Here is a 14,748-nt window from a genome sequence, read left to right as displayed (position 1 = left end):
TTTTATTTTCCTATCTTCCTCCTCTAAAATCAGGGTGCGTCTTATGGTCCGGTGCGTCGTATAGTATAGTATATATTGTTGAGCAAAAAAATAAAAAAACATTTTAAATTGCCTTATACATTTTTAGTAGCATAGTACATGGTGGCTGTTAATATTCCTCTAAAAGGGAATTTGTCGGCAGGATGTCACACCCCAAACTATATGCACTTATAGCTCTTTCAAAGACAAGACTAACAATATTTTTTTTTTTATGGCCAGTCCATTCCACATTTGAATTGATAAACTAATGAGGCTGAAGAGTTATTTGTAGATCTAAATCCTATGTCATTCCAGCTCTATTCCATATCCATTGTAGCCTGCTCCTAATTGTCTGAGTATATGGCTCTTTTGCCAGTAGTCATACAGCATAGCACCTGTCAAGCAGAAGGCAGCATGGATGGGCGGGGAATAGAACTGGAGTGAGAGAGGTTTTAAATCAACAGCCTCGTTGGCATTTCAATTCAAACGCGGATTTCTCGGTAACAGAGGAACGGACTAACCATGTAAAAGAATAGCTGGACTTGTAAACAAAAGAGCTACATGTGCATATTAATAGTTTGGGGATGAAATAGTGCTGACATATTCCCTTTAAAGAGAGTTTGTAATTGTAAACTGACAGTTTAACTAAGCATATAGCCTTTAAAGGGACTAATCACTACCTCCATTCTGCATAAACTAAAGTTTAATCAAATAAGTTAATTAGGATGCTCGGTGCACCATTGGTGTTGTCAAGAGGCTTAGGGGTACTTCACACACAGCAGCGATCTCAGTAGCGATCTCGCTAAGTCACGGTTTTTGTGACGCAGCAGTGACCTCATTAGCGATCTCGCTGTGTGTGACACTGAGCAGCGATCTGGCCCCTGCTGTGAGATCGCTGCTCGTTACACCCAGCCCTGGTTCATTTTTTTATTGTTGCTCTCCCGCTGATAAGCACACATCGCTGTGTGTGACAGCGAGAGAGCAACAATCCTGAATGTGCAGGGAGCAGGAGCCGGCATCTGACAGCCTGCGGTAAGCTATAACCAAGGTAAATACTATATATAGATATTTACCTTCGTTACCAGCCTCCGCAGCGGTCACGCTGCCAGTGCCGGCTCCTGCTCCCTGCACACGCTAAGCTAAGCGGTGTGCGCTGGTAACTAAGATAAACATCGGATTACCATACCCGATGTTTACCTTAGTTACCAGTGTCCGCAGCTTCCAGACGCCGGCTCCGTGCAAGCGCAGCGTCGCTTGCATGTCGCTGCTGGCTGGGGGCTGGTCACTGGTGAGATCTGCCTGTTTGACAGCTCACCAGCGACCATGTAGCGACGCAGCAGTGATCTTGACCAGGTCAGATCGCTGGTGGGATCGCTGCTGCGTCGCTAAAGTATGACGGTACCCTTAGTGCAACGTTCTGTTTACTGGTTTTACATATCCTGCCTCTTTCACTTGTGATTGAAAGCACTGTCTTCCCTGAGCTTTCTCTGCAGAAAATGCTCATTCCAGTCATATCAGTGTTGACCAGGAGACCCGTGCCCAGTTCAGAAACTCGGCCAGGTTTCACGTATGACTGAATTTGACCTCATAAAAGTGGCCCCACCAAACACTTTAGGCAGGGGCCTCCACTAACCATTCTCAGGTCCTGGGCACAAGACAAGTGCAAGTATTTAAGGAAACAGAGTAGAGTAGAAAAGGGCAATTGTAGGTCAGATCACAAGGAGCCAAGAAAAAAAGAAAAGATTTTTTTAATAATTCTATGTTATTACTATACTTGTAAAAATCTTATAAATGTGATAACAGTCCTAGAAACATGACAAGGACTACGAAATCCCAGAGCTGTGCACATTCCACGCAGCTGTGTCAGTTGTATAGATTTCAGAATTGTAACAGTTATATTGAGGAGATGCATAGTTTGGATAATTCACAATAATGTGGTGTTTCAATAGATTTTACACGCTCTTCCCCCACATTTCCCATGATTCTGTCATTGCCAAACTGCGCATATTATGGCTTTGTGTCTGCTTAAGTAATTATTCTGCTATTAACCTACCAGCCCAAAGGTGTAAAGGGAACACTTATTGAATATTGACAATGGTGAATCATTTGCCATTATTGCAAAACTAAAGCATGAACACAATGATAGCTTAACCCTTTCAAGACCTGGCAATTTTTGATTTTTTTGCTTTTATTACCTCCTACCGCCCTCTGTTCTTACAAGAGCCATAACTTTTTTTTTTTACGTTTTTTGTTACTTATTGCTGGAAGGGCTGTAGTTTGGAATGATACCATTCATTTTACCATAAGATTTATTGAATAACAGAAAAGAAAAAAATTCCAAGTGAAAAAAAAATGTAAATTTGCTTTAGTTTATTTTGTTATGGTGTTCATTGTATGTTATGTGACGCCCCTGCGGTAACCAGGTGTCACAAAAACAAGGTAACAACAAGGTAACAGGTCGCGTACATACATGACTGTGCCAGTCATTACACACACCAGCACACCAGGACACATACATTTCACAACCAGGGTGGGAGACCCCTCTTAGAACTAGGTGACAGGGCTGGGCACTGTGAGCTAACAGGCAGCCAAACAGGGAAAGGAGGGACCAGACCTGGGGAAGGAGCGAGTGACCTGGGGAGTGAGGCTACCCAGCGGAAGACAGAGAGGGAGAAAGAAGTTGAAAGAGGAAGGAGTTGAGGAGAAAAGTGAGCGGTGGTAAAAGGACAAGTGTCAAGACAGACAAAGGAATCTTGAGACACAGTGAAAGTAGCAAAGACCCCGCAAAGACCCGAGTAGAAAGATCAGCCACTCAGAGGAGAAAGTAGCTTGTGAGCGAGAGAGCAAGATCCAAGGACAGAGGGATCCTGTGGGGTGGACAACTAGGGCTCCCAGTACTTTGCAAGCACGGGGTGCAGATCCCAGAACAGACCAGGACTTCAAGCCATATGTTAACTCTGCCAGGTGGGTGGGTTTTCAGGACTCATCTGCCACCACTAATGTCCAAGGCAACAGCAACAAAGGGAGGACTGGGACATATTCCCTTAAACAGTCAAAGCTGCCTGTGGCAGGACCCAGACACCAAGAGGACCTCTAAGTGCTCCATGCCAGGGAGGACTGTCAAATAGACCAGAGTGCAAAGGTGAGAGGGTGGCACCAGGTTGGCTGGTACAGCTATAAAGGACACGGGCGCACCTGGGATCCAGCACGTCTCCAGGGTGCAAATCCAGTAAGACAACCAAACTGCACTCCCTGTCTGGACTGCTTTATTGCGCCTTCACGTTAACCCTTCACCTACCCCTGGGGAAAAGCCCTGCTCGCGGAGGGCTCCACCATCTACGCTGCCCCCATCCATCAACCCCTTGTGGGAACGCACAGCGGCGGCCCTACCATCTCTGGCCGCAAACCGCGAGTGGCGTAGTGGGACTTTTTATTATATTATTTTTCTTTTATTTTCATTTAAAACTGGTCGACGGTGCCTCCGGATCCGGAACCCCCCGAGCCACGGACCATCCGGATCCAAACAGCCCGGCTGCCCCGAAGCGCGACAGATACAATTGACATGTCAATGTGATTCACCAGGTGAGTACGAAAACAATGATGCCAAGCTTATATGTTGGTTTTTTTTGGGTGGGGTAGTGGTTTAAAAAAATTCTGAACTTTGCAAGAAAAAAAATGTTTGTCTCAATTTTCTGAGACCCCTAACTTTTTTTCTTTTTTAAATTAGCTTCTTTTTGACTTTTTTTATTGATACCTCATGGAATATATATTATATTTATTGCTTTATATAATATATTTATTGCTTTTTATGTCCTTTTTGGGGAAGTGCGGCACTTGAAAAGCGGGAATTTTTTTAACTTCGGTGTTTCATGTAAGGTTTAAATAATTGTAGATTTTGACAAGAATTTTATGGAGCCAATACTATATGTTTGTTTGTTTTTTCCATTGCTATTTATTTTATTTTTGAACAGAGAAAACGAAGATGAACATATTCTGTATATATATATATATATATATATATATATATATATATTTAGATTTAGATTTAGATTTTACTTTGTAAAGTTGATAAAATCCATTTTAATAATGCAATTCAGGTGTATTTCTCATCCTTTTCAATTGCACTCTGACGCCACCGAAAGAAAGTGCTATTAGTCATGGCTGCAAGATGGAAGTTATCTTCAGAATTCAGTGCTGATTTTGACCTTCCTGAAAAAATACCCATCACTGACAATTTCTTTGGAACCACAGAACAGTCATCATCCCCTGTGAATACATCCACGGTTAGAAGTGGTTTCCAGTCATCTGCCACGTGTTGATAGCCATGGGAGCTAATGAAGAGATTTGCCATTTAGCCTCATTGACACTTCATAGTCGGATTGTTCCCAGAAGAGCAATCATTGAGAAAGAATGAACTACCCCAACTAGACAACTCCCCGTCCAATTATCTTCTTAGCTGAAGCGTTGAGAATAGGATCTCTCGCAGCTGAAGCCATCTGGTTTCAAGACCTCTAAAATTTTAAGGGGTCGGAATTTTTGACTACCGCCTTTTAAAGCTCCTGTAGATATGTTTTTACTGCTTTTCTGTCAAGGTTCTCCTCAAGAGCTAAAAAAGGTTATATGAGATTACAAAAACATGGCTACTTTCTTTCAAAGATGCAATTTGTCTCATTCATGAAATATATCGAAGAAGTTGTCCTCCTTTGGGGATACTTTATTGCATATATTAGGGACTAAAAATAATTTCTGAAATTGGATTTCATTAAAAATTTTGCACAGTTTGCCTTCTATATAGCCTGTGTCTTGTACTTTCTAATGCTGGATGCAGAATGAGTTAACAGAGAATCTATCATCGAGCTCCTTCTGATCCAGTGGGAGCATTTGTAACTCATATATCCTTTTTTTCTGAGCGCCTCGCAGCTGATTTATGACTACAGATGACATCAAAATTGAAAAAAAAAAGCCAAATTGAGCACAGTTTAGAATAAAACTTAAAGGGATTGTCCACTACTAGAACAACCCCTTGTCATTCCACGTTTCCCCAGGTAAAATAAAACAGCCTATACTCACCTCCCATACTGGCGCCATTCTATTGGTGATGCGGTTTGCTTTCCCAGAGCTCATGTGATGTTGTGACTTCACGCGAGCCGCTCGTCTAATCAACTCTGGCTTCTGTCTCCTCGCCTTTGGAAAACAGGCGCAATCAACAGGAAGTGAGTGAAAGCCACAGTGGTCACTTCCTGTTGATTAGATTGTTTGTCTGAAGGAAGAGAAGGAAGAGAGAGACAACAGAGGTGATTGGGCACGGGGATCGTGTAGTGTTACATGAGCCCCGACACCGCTGGAATAGTAACTACATGGGAGGGGAGTATAAGCTTTTTTTATTTTAGCTCGGGAAACGTGGACTCAGAAGGGGTTGTCCTAGTAGTGGACAACCCCTTTAACAGGAAAAAATATTTTTTAGCCCAAAATTTATGCATTTAAGTGAAAAAAGTAAATTTGCCCTAAAGTAGACAGCCACTTTTAAGTATTGCAGTTAAACCCACATGGGATTTAACTGCAATTTCAAACACAGCATATAGATTAGAGTGTGCTGTATGTAAATATATATATTTTTTTATTTTAGTTTTGTATTCATTTATTTTGCTGTGTCAAACAACCCCTTAAATTAAATTGATGGTAAATGATCAGTAAATTTACATTTATGATGAATCTTAATAGTACAAAAAAAATTAAAGAACGACCACTTGGCTTTATTCTACAGTCACAACTAAAGGACATTAAAGCTAGAGGAAGTGTACAACGGATCTATATCTGAAACAGGAATGCGTCATTAATGTAAAATCTATTGTGTCGAAATGTTTGTTCCATCCATAACAAATTTGGTAGGAACTTCTTCAAAGTTTACAAATTGCTCAGTCACCAGCTCTCTACTCCACTAATGATACACCAAAATAAAGTTCAAAGTTCTAAGGAGGTGACTGCATACTTGAGTCACAGAACTGATTCTCTGTGGAAACTAATACAGACAAATCCAACTGTATGTGAGCATGAGACCAGAGGCCCAACCCCACATCCAAACACCCTTGTAAATGGAAGATGGTTTAATATTAACCTTTAGCAATATTAAATAAGAACTAAGTTTCTATATTTGTATTTCCTAAAGTAGTAACATACCTTGAAGGCTTTCTTTTCCTTTCATTTCAGCAAATTATCACCTATCCACATGTCAACGGTTTAAACCCCCCCAACAATGGCAAGATTGGGGATCTGAAGTGCCTCATTTTAATAGAGCCGTGGAAGAGCTGTTTTGTAAATGCTTAAAGTGTTATTCCCAAACAAGTAAATTATGATTTTATTCTTTAGGAATCCCAAAAATAGAGATCTGAAGTTCAATAATGGGGCTCTGCGTCTTGAAGGGAGTGGAGGGTGCACGTGCTTGATCTCTGTTCAATTCATTGTGTATGGGATAATGGAAATAGGTGAGCAATGTACTCTCTTATTTCTTCCAGTCCCCTACACAAAGAATGGAGGGGAGGCTGAGCATGCACAGCTCCCCTACATTCAAGACGGGGCTATGCAGAGCCTTGTCCTTGGAATTACTTAAGGTCCCAGCAATCAGACCCCTGCAAAAAGGGGGGAAAAAAATCTCTTTTGGGAATAACTCTTTAATAACTTGCTAAATAGAAACGACCCTAAATGGGTTGTCCAATACTTTAGCACTGATGAACTACCCTAAAGATACACCATCGAAGTCTATTCGTCCAGGGTCAGACACCCCACACCCCCACCGATCAGCTGTTTCGGTGCCGGCGGCAGGAGGCAGATGGAAAGGCTCAGTTTTGGAGCTGCCCCATCAACTGATAGCGGCTGCGGCCGAGTAGTGCTCATCTGCCTCGCATTCAAATCAATAGGAGACGTAAGTGCAGTACCAAGCCACGGCCGCTATCAGCAGATGAAGCCGCTCCGGAACCAGTGCTGGATTTCCAATTAGGCACAGTAGGCACTGTGTGTAGGGCCTATGAATTTTTTAGGGCCTACGAACTGTAGGAAAGAAATATACTGAGGTAAAAAAAAGTGAAATACAATTTTATGTGATTTTAGTAGGAACTTCCAATAAACTAGAATCATACAAATTTTGACAACATGCAGTTTTTTCCTTTTCTGTTTCTCCATCAAACAAGATATTTTGCATTTTCTGTGTAAGCTTTGTTTATACTCTGCATTTGCAACAAGCTCTTTTACAGCCTTTTCAAACTCATTGAATTTCTCTTCACTTTGAATATTAGCCAAGTATTGCAAATGTTCGTCATATAAATTAGCGATTGTGCATAACTCTATTCCAGTTTCTTGAACTACTTTGCTTACCAAGTTAATGTTCTTTAAGATATCTTCCCAAATGATGGTCATTAAAACCATTTCAAATCTGGTCAAATGTGTTAGTAAAGCATTGAGTTTGTCAACAACTGCTGGTTTTTGTCCTTCACTGTCAGCAATATGAACTAATACTATGCGGATATGTTTGTTAAAAACAGAGAATTTTAGGCAGTAAATTAATTTGCAATTACTGTTTCCAATGGAGTATGGAAACTTTCCATACATTTTGTATTTAACTTGGTGTTCCTAGGGCATACAAAGACCTATATCCAGCCCTGTCTGCAAGTGAGCATTTCCAGCTGCCGCAGACACCGAGAGCGGTTGATCAGCAGGAGTGCCAGATGTTGGACCCCAGACCGATCAGACATTGGTTACCTATCCTAAGGATAGGCCATTAATGTAAAACTAGTGGATAACGCCTTTAAGCCATCCATACATATAAAGGTAATTATTGTATGTATCATCTGGTGGATAGCTCTCTCTTCCGACACCCTCATACACAGTAATGTTCAGGTCAGCATTTTGTTGTTCCTCTGTTATATCCCTAGAAATGTGTTAGGAAATAAACAACTGGTTGTGGGCCTTACCCGCGTCAATATGGCTTGTCCCCACAAAGTCTGACATAAAAATCAATGCTGTTGGAGTCAGACTGTGCAAGGACACATCCTAGGAATGAGGGCAAAGAAAACCCATTTGTTAATTCAATCTCACATTTCTAGGAAGAACAACAAAGGGATAGCAAAACCAAGAGTTTTAAGAAAAGATGAACCGGCATTGTTATCTCTTGGGGGGCTACAAGATTTTACTATAACAGGCGTGACAGAAAAGCTATTAGCTCATCATTAGTTTTGAAGTTTATAAAATGAGCTATATAATCCACAGATGCCAAGCAAATAAATATTTCTGGAAGGTCCCATATGTAGAGACATTGGAGAGATTATGAGTCCACACACTTTTTGGATGTCATGTCAAAGATCCTGAAGAACAAACTAATCAACCTCTCCTCAGCCAGCAATGGCTGATAACAGGAAGCACTAACATGTATTTAACCCTATCAGTCAATGTAGAGAAGACTGACTTCCCAGACAAAGAACAGTGCCACCAAATATCTTCGTTGTAAAAATGTATGAAGGAGCGGAATGTATATAATAGTGATTGAGAATGAAGATATACACACGAATGCACAACAGTAAAACGAAACGCTTTGCAAGGGAAATTACAGAAGCCAGACGTGTATTTAAATAGAACCCACAGGAAAGTTTCAAGCAAAAAATATTCTCCATTATTTGACAGTGCATAAAACTGTAAAAGGATTAACCTTTTTGAATGACCTTTGCATTCCATTCCAAATGGCAAAGGGATAGGGGACATCTTTCCTAGAAAGAGATATAAATGTCTCGAATATTTTGGAGGCGCAAAACAAAAAAGTGCAAAAAATTCTAAAAAAGTGTAAAGATTTACAGCTAAAATAAAAAAGGGTATCAAATAAGTTATCAATGTTTAAAAGTTTTGTTTATTCAACCAATGAAAGTTGGCATCCAATTGGTTCCTTAACCCTAAAACGCATACCTGGGGCCTCGCAGGCCTGCTAGGTCATTTTTTTTCTATGGTAGATTGAATTGCTTGCGCGTTCTAGGGTTAAAGGAAAGGACTCATCATAAAATGAACTACATGTATTGTATTTTTTAAATCAGGTATGTGTGCGAATTTATTTTTTTTATTTTAGGCAATGTATTACAAATAAAAATTAGAAATGTTCACACTGAGGTCTTGTTAATACTTTAATTTCCAGTTGCTTCAGAAAATCCACATGTAAATTAGTGACAGTAAATACATTTTGACTATTTCTTTTTTATTAAAGCATCTAATGAGCGTGTGCAAAGGACATTGTGAAGGGAGGGGTTGCTGTGACAACGCCCATTGTGACTGGTGAATCCTGTGTTGTCAGAGATGTATAGAGGTGGTCATTGTAATCCTGCCTCTGATGATAAGGAGCCTGCTGAAAACTCTTCCTGAAAAGACTGAATAGAAGAGTATAAAAAAAATCCCCAGTTGCTGATGTGAAAATTACAAGATTACCAATTTTGTGTTTTGTAATAAACATCCTGATACGGAAAAAAAATATTGATGAAAATGTAAAGAAAAACACCCTCATCAAACGACATACGCTAAAATTTACAGGATATGAGAATTTCTTGTTTTAGCACATAAATCCTGAGGTCTTTTACTATTCAATGCACAGTTTAGTGTTGCTGGTACATACTTTGTGCTGCAGTTTTTTGACATTAGATACAAGTAAATGGAAGTACTCACCTTCCACACATGATTCAACCTCTTCCAAGTTTCTTAGCGTTATCCTCATTAGACTGGAATTTAACATAAGTTCATTGCGGTGAAGGGGCCACATGTATCGGGGGGCGGGGTTGACAAAGAAAATTCTTGTATCTCCAGTGGATACTTGGTTGTCACATATAGTGGGATCTCCGAATCCTCCAACCATCACTTTGTTTCCTCCATCCAGTAGGATCTCATTTGTTACAATTTCTCTGCCCTTTAGATATCTCCATACCCTAATCTAAAGGAGAAATAGTAAAAGTTTAGTAAGTATGAAGACTTCAAATCATTTTAACAATGTATCAATTAGTATCTGGCAAAATAATGACAATATAGAAGGAACTTGGCAGGGAGATTGCTCCAAACATCTTAGAGAACTAACCACAGATCTTCTCCGGATGTAGGCTTTCACAAATTCTCCTGTTTCTTCATGTAATCCCAGACAGACTGGATGATGTGAGGTCAAAGCTCTGTGATACTTTCAGGACTCCTTATTCTTCTTTACGCTGATGATAATTCATAATGACATTGGCTTGATGTTTAGGGTAATTTTTCTGCTAGAATGCCTTTGGAGTCAGACATCACCCTGATGTTACTGCATGAAAGATAAGTATCTTCCTGTATTCCTCAGCATTATGGACACCTACAAAATGGGCCACGTTGATGACCGTAGATGCAATAGTTGCATCCAGGAAAATTTAGTGCAGTAGACATAAGGTACATCATGCTTACCGCCAAAATCTGAAGATGCCCAGCAGTGCCATGAGCTCACAACTGGCAGCAACCAGTGGAACTCTGCTAAATCCATCTATTGTTTAGAAAAGTCTGGCTGGAACTGGTCTTCATGGAAGAATTGCAGCCAAAAAGCCATAACTTCTATATGGAAGCAAGGTCAAGTGACTTCACTATGTTCAAAAACATAGAAACTGGGATGCAGGCAAATAGTGACAGGTATTCTGGACCAATGAATGAAAATGTGAAATATTTGGCTGTAAGAAAAGGAATTTTGTCACCAAAGAGCTTGAGAGTGACACAACAATGATTATCTACAGGAACTGTGGAGCATAAAGGAGGATCTTTGCAAGTTTGGGACTGAATTGCAGCAAATAAGGTTGGGAATTCAGACAGGATACTGGTGTTTTTAAAGGGAACCTGTCAGGTCCACTATGCCCTCCAAGCTAGCAGCAATCAGAGCTGTATACTTAAATTCAGTCCCTAACCAGTTTCACTAGCTTTCAGGGGCATTAGTTCCCCAGACTAGTCGGCACTCTTTCCACGTTATGACGTTCCAGTGGGAGGGATAACATGATTTCCATGAGCCAGTGTCATCGCCAGCTCCTGGAAGTCTTGCGCATACGCATTGCTCATTTTGGCTGCTTCAGACAGATAATTATCCATCATTAGAGTTGAGCGAATACCTAGCTATTCGTACTCGCTATACTCATAACGAGTACTGTCTAATACTCGCGTATTCATTCCGAATAGCGTGTGCAATGCAAGTCAATCGGTAAAAACTAGAAATTTAAGAGTAACCGGAATTCTGCATTATTCGCAACTCGTAGGAAGACTACGGCATTTGGGTTACTCATTACTTTGCAAGTATTCCCCATTGACTTGCATTGCACACACTATTTGCAATTAATACCCAAGTATTAGGCAGCACTCGTTATGCGTATAGCAAGTAAAAAATAGTAAGGTACTCGCTCAACTCTATCCATCATGCATTATAAGGGAGGTGTCTGAATGGCTCCAAAACTTATTCTGAGCAGTAAAATGATCCCAAACATAAAGGCAATAGAACTAGCTTCAATGTAAAAAATAAGGAATCCTGTAAGTGATGATTTGGCTCCCATGGAGCCCAGATCTCATCATCATTGACTCTCTGTGGAATTACATGAAGAGACAGAATGATCTTTACAAGCCTTATCCACAGAAGATCTGTGGTCAGGTCCCCAACATGTTTGGAACAATCTCCAGCCGAGTTCCTATATAAACTGCGTATATGTTACAAGTTACAAGAACTGACGGAGGCAAAAGGAGGTTACCAAATATTGAAGTGATTTATATTTCTCTTTTGTTCATTCAATTTGCATTTTGTTAATAGATAAAAATAAATTATTAACACTTTTATTTTTGAAACCCTTCTTACTTTGCAACAATGTTTTCACACCCTCCTAAATCTTTTGCACAGTACTGGAAGTAAAAAAATAAATTGCCCCTAAAGATTGAAAGTATCTTGTTTGTTAGGAAGAGGAAGTGTAGATAACTTCAGATTCTACTTACATATATATAATTCTAAAAAGCACTAAATACACACAAGTCTTCTATGGTAAGATCTATTAGGTAACACAATACTCAAACAAACAGAACAAACAAAAGCAGAAAAGTATCTACCACTTCACAGCAATCCTAGAATCAGGGCAGGTATACAGAGTTCAGAAGAGTCACACACTTCCTACAATGTTAGCTGTGGGTGTATACGGTGGCAAAACAACTTCAATCAATTTTGGCAACTTTCTGATGAAAGATCACTGCACAAGACACATAGCTCAGAACTGCCTCTAGTCCATTTTAATGGCAAGTCAGAGCAGTAATACTGTAAAACAGCCCATTTATTATAATCGTGATCTAGTCAGGTTAGATAAATGTATCTGGCCTTCCCTCGTTTCTAGGCCAAGGACACAGGATTGTGAAGTTCTGTCCTCTGAGGCTGTGAGCATTTCTTATTTATAAAGTTATACTTGGAGTTTGATTCAGACAGCATACAGACTGAAGAAGAATTAAGTGGTGTAAGAAAACGGGCAAAAAAACAATATAAATAATAAAAGATAATAATGGATAAATAACAAAGGATAACAAACCTTCCAGACTGCTTATGAATGTTTTTTTAACCCCTTCACAACCTATGATGTACTAGTATGTCATAGGTTGTGTACTTTCCTTTGATGTGGGCTCATGCAGCGATCACGTGTTTCCCAGCATGTCGGCTGATCTGATCAGCCTATATATGGCTCTAACAGGCAAGGGTGGAACAGAAATCGAATTGCACCTGTTAACTTGTTAAATCCCATTGTCAATCTCTGGCAGTGGGATTTAACAAGCGCCAGCAGAGAGCGCGTCATTCCCCGCTACCATTGGTGGCCCCATGTGTTGATGATGGGGGCTGAGGGGTTGTTATGACAGCACGCTGTTATCTGATGACCCCTGTCACTGTCATGATGTAGTTCCTGTGAACACCAGCTGAGCACTACCATTCATAGGAGATAGTGATTTCTGCTCTGTACAGTATAAGCGATCAGATGATCGCACCTTCAAGTTTAGTAAAAACAAAAAAATGTAAAAAAACGTATTTCACAATATTAAAAAAAGTTCAAATCACCCCCCTTGAAAATAAAACAATTGCAAAAAACAAAAAAAATGCACATAGTTGGTATTGCTGAGTACAGAAATGCCCAATCTATCAAAATATAAAATAAATGTATCTGATCGGTAACGAGAGTGACGAGAAAAATAAATCAAAACACCAGAAATTACGTTTTTGGGGGGTCCCTGCAATAAAATGAAGTAACAGGTGACCAAAACATTGCATGTACCCAAAAATGGTGGTGATGTCAGGTCAGGATGCAAAAAATAAGCCATCACTAAGCCCCAAATCCTCTAAACTGAGAACACTGCGGGTCTCGAAAAATGGCACCAAACACACAATTCTTTTTTGGACAAATTTCTGAATTTTTTCACCAATTAAAAAAACAAAACAAAACTATACGTTTTGTAGCTACGTACTTGTACTGATCTGGGGAATGCCAGGTTAGTTTTACTATACAGGAACATGGTAATTAAAAAACCCCAAAAACTATTGTGAAATTGCACTTTTTGTGCAATTTCACCATACTTGGAATTTATTTCTCTTTTTCCCGTACACTATGGGGCAGAATGAATGGTGTCATTCAAAAGTACAACTCATCCCACAAAAAAAAATAAATCCCTCATATGGATATATTGACGGAAAAATAAAAGTTATGGCTCTTGGAAGAAAGGGAGGCAAAAACGAAGAATCATTGGGTAAAGAAGGGGGCTAAGGTTTTATAGGCCTTTGTCATATTTGACATCTAAAGTAATAAGATGAAGCAACTTTGCAAAAAGTCTCATCGAAAACTAATCTCGATGGATACTGACAGTAAATAAAATCGACAATTTATTTCATTCTGTAGTCAGTTGTAACTCAACTTGACCCTCTTCTTTGCAAATAGACTAGTGCGTGTGTATGGAAAGCTGTAATGAACATCAGAATTGGCCCACGCTCCAGCGTCATTGCTCTGACGGCCTCTGTTGGACTAAAAGTGATGACAAGTCCTTTGACCTTACAGCCATTGTTGTCGGATCATTGATAGTTGGGATGTAATGAATTCTAGTGACAAGTAAGGGGTGCTTCACACACAGCGAGCTCGCTGCCGAGATCGCTGCTGAGTCACGCTTTTTGTGACGCAGCAGTGACCTCATTAGCGATCTCGCTGTGTGTGACACTGAGCAGCGATCTGGCCCCTGCTGCGAGATCGCTGCTCGTTACACACAGCCCTGGTTCGTTTTCTTCAAAGCCGCTCTCCCGCTGTGACACACAGATCGCTGTGTGTGACAGCGAGAGAGCGACAAATGAAGCGAGCAGGGAGCAGGAGCCGGCGTCTGACAGCTGAGGTAAGCTTGTAACCAAGATAAACATCGGGTAACCAAGGTGGTTACCCGATATTTACCTTAGTTACCAGCCTCCGCAGCTCTCACGCTGCCTGTGCTGCCGGCTCCGGCTCTCTGCACATGTAGCTGCTGTACACATCGGGTTAATTAACCCGATGTGTACAGCAGCTAGGAGAGCAAGGAGCCAGTGCTAAGCAGTGTGCGCGGCTCCCTGCTCTCTGCACATGTAGCTGCATTACACATCGGGTTAATTAACCCGATGTGTAATGCAGCTAGGAGAGCAAGGAGCCAGCGCTCAGTGTGCGCGGCTCCCTGCTCTCTGCACACAGC

The 14,748-nt window shown here is 40.5% G+C and overlaps 1 protein-coding gene across 11 annotated transcripts in view; it reads right to left on the bottom strand.

Annotated features, from left to right (window-relative positions):
• AGRN (agrin) overlaps positions 1 to 14,748 on the bottom strand; it is a 670,274-nt gene that overhangs the window by 637,714 nt on the left and 17,812 nt on the right. For all 11 annotated transcript variants that reach the window (XM_075327095.1, XM_075327101.1, XM_075327098.1 and 8 more), the window contains exon 2: positions 9,709 to 9,970. In XM_075327095.1, the coding sequence (XP_075183210.1) occupies positions 9,709 to 9,970 (262 nt within the window). The remainder of the gene's footprint in view (positions 1 to 9,708; positions 9,971 to 14,748) is intronic.

The sequence above is a fragment of the Anomaloglossus baeobatrachus genome, chromosome 11, assembly GCF_048569485.1.
Source record: "Anomaloglossus baeobatrachus isolate aAnoBae1 chromosome 11, aAnoBae1.hap1, whole genome shotgun sequence".
Taxonomy (NCBI): Eukaryota; Metazoa; Chordata; class Amphibia; order Anura; family Aromobatidae; genus Anomaloglossus; species Anomaloglossus baeobatrachus.
Note: the sequence above shows the minus strand (reverse complement) of the source record. Positions and strands in the feature narration are given on the sequence as shown.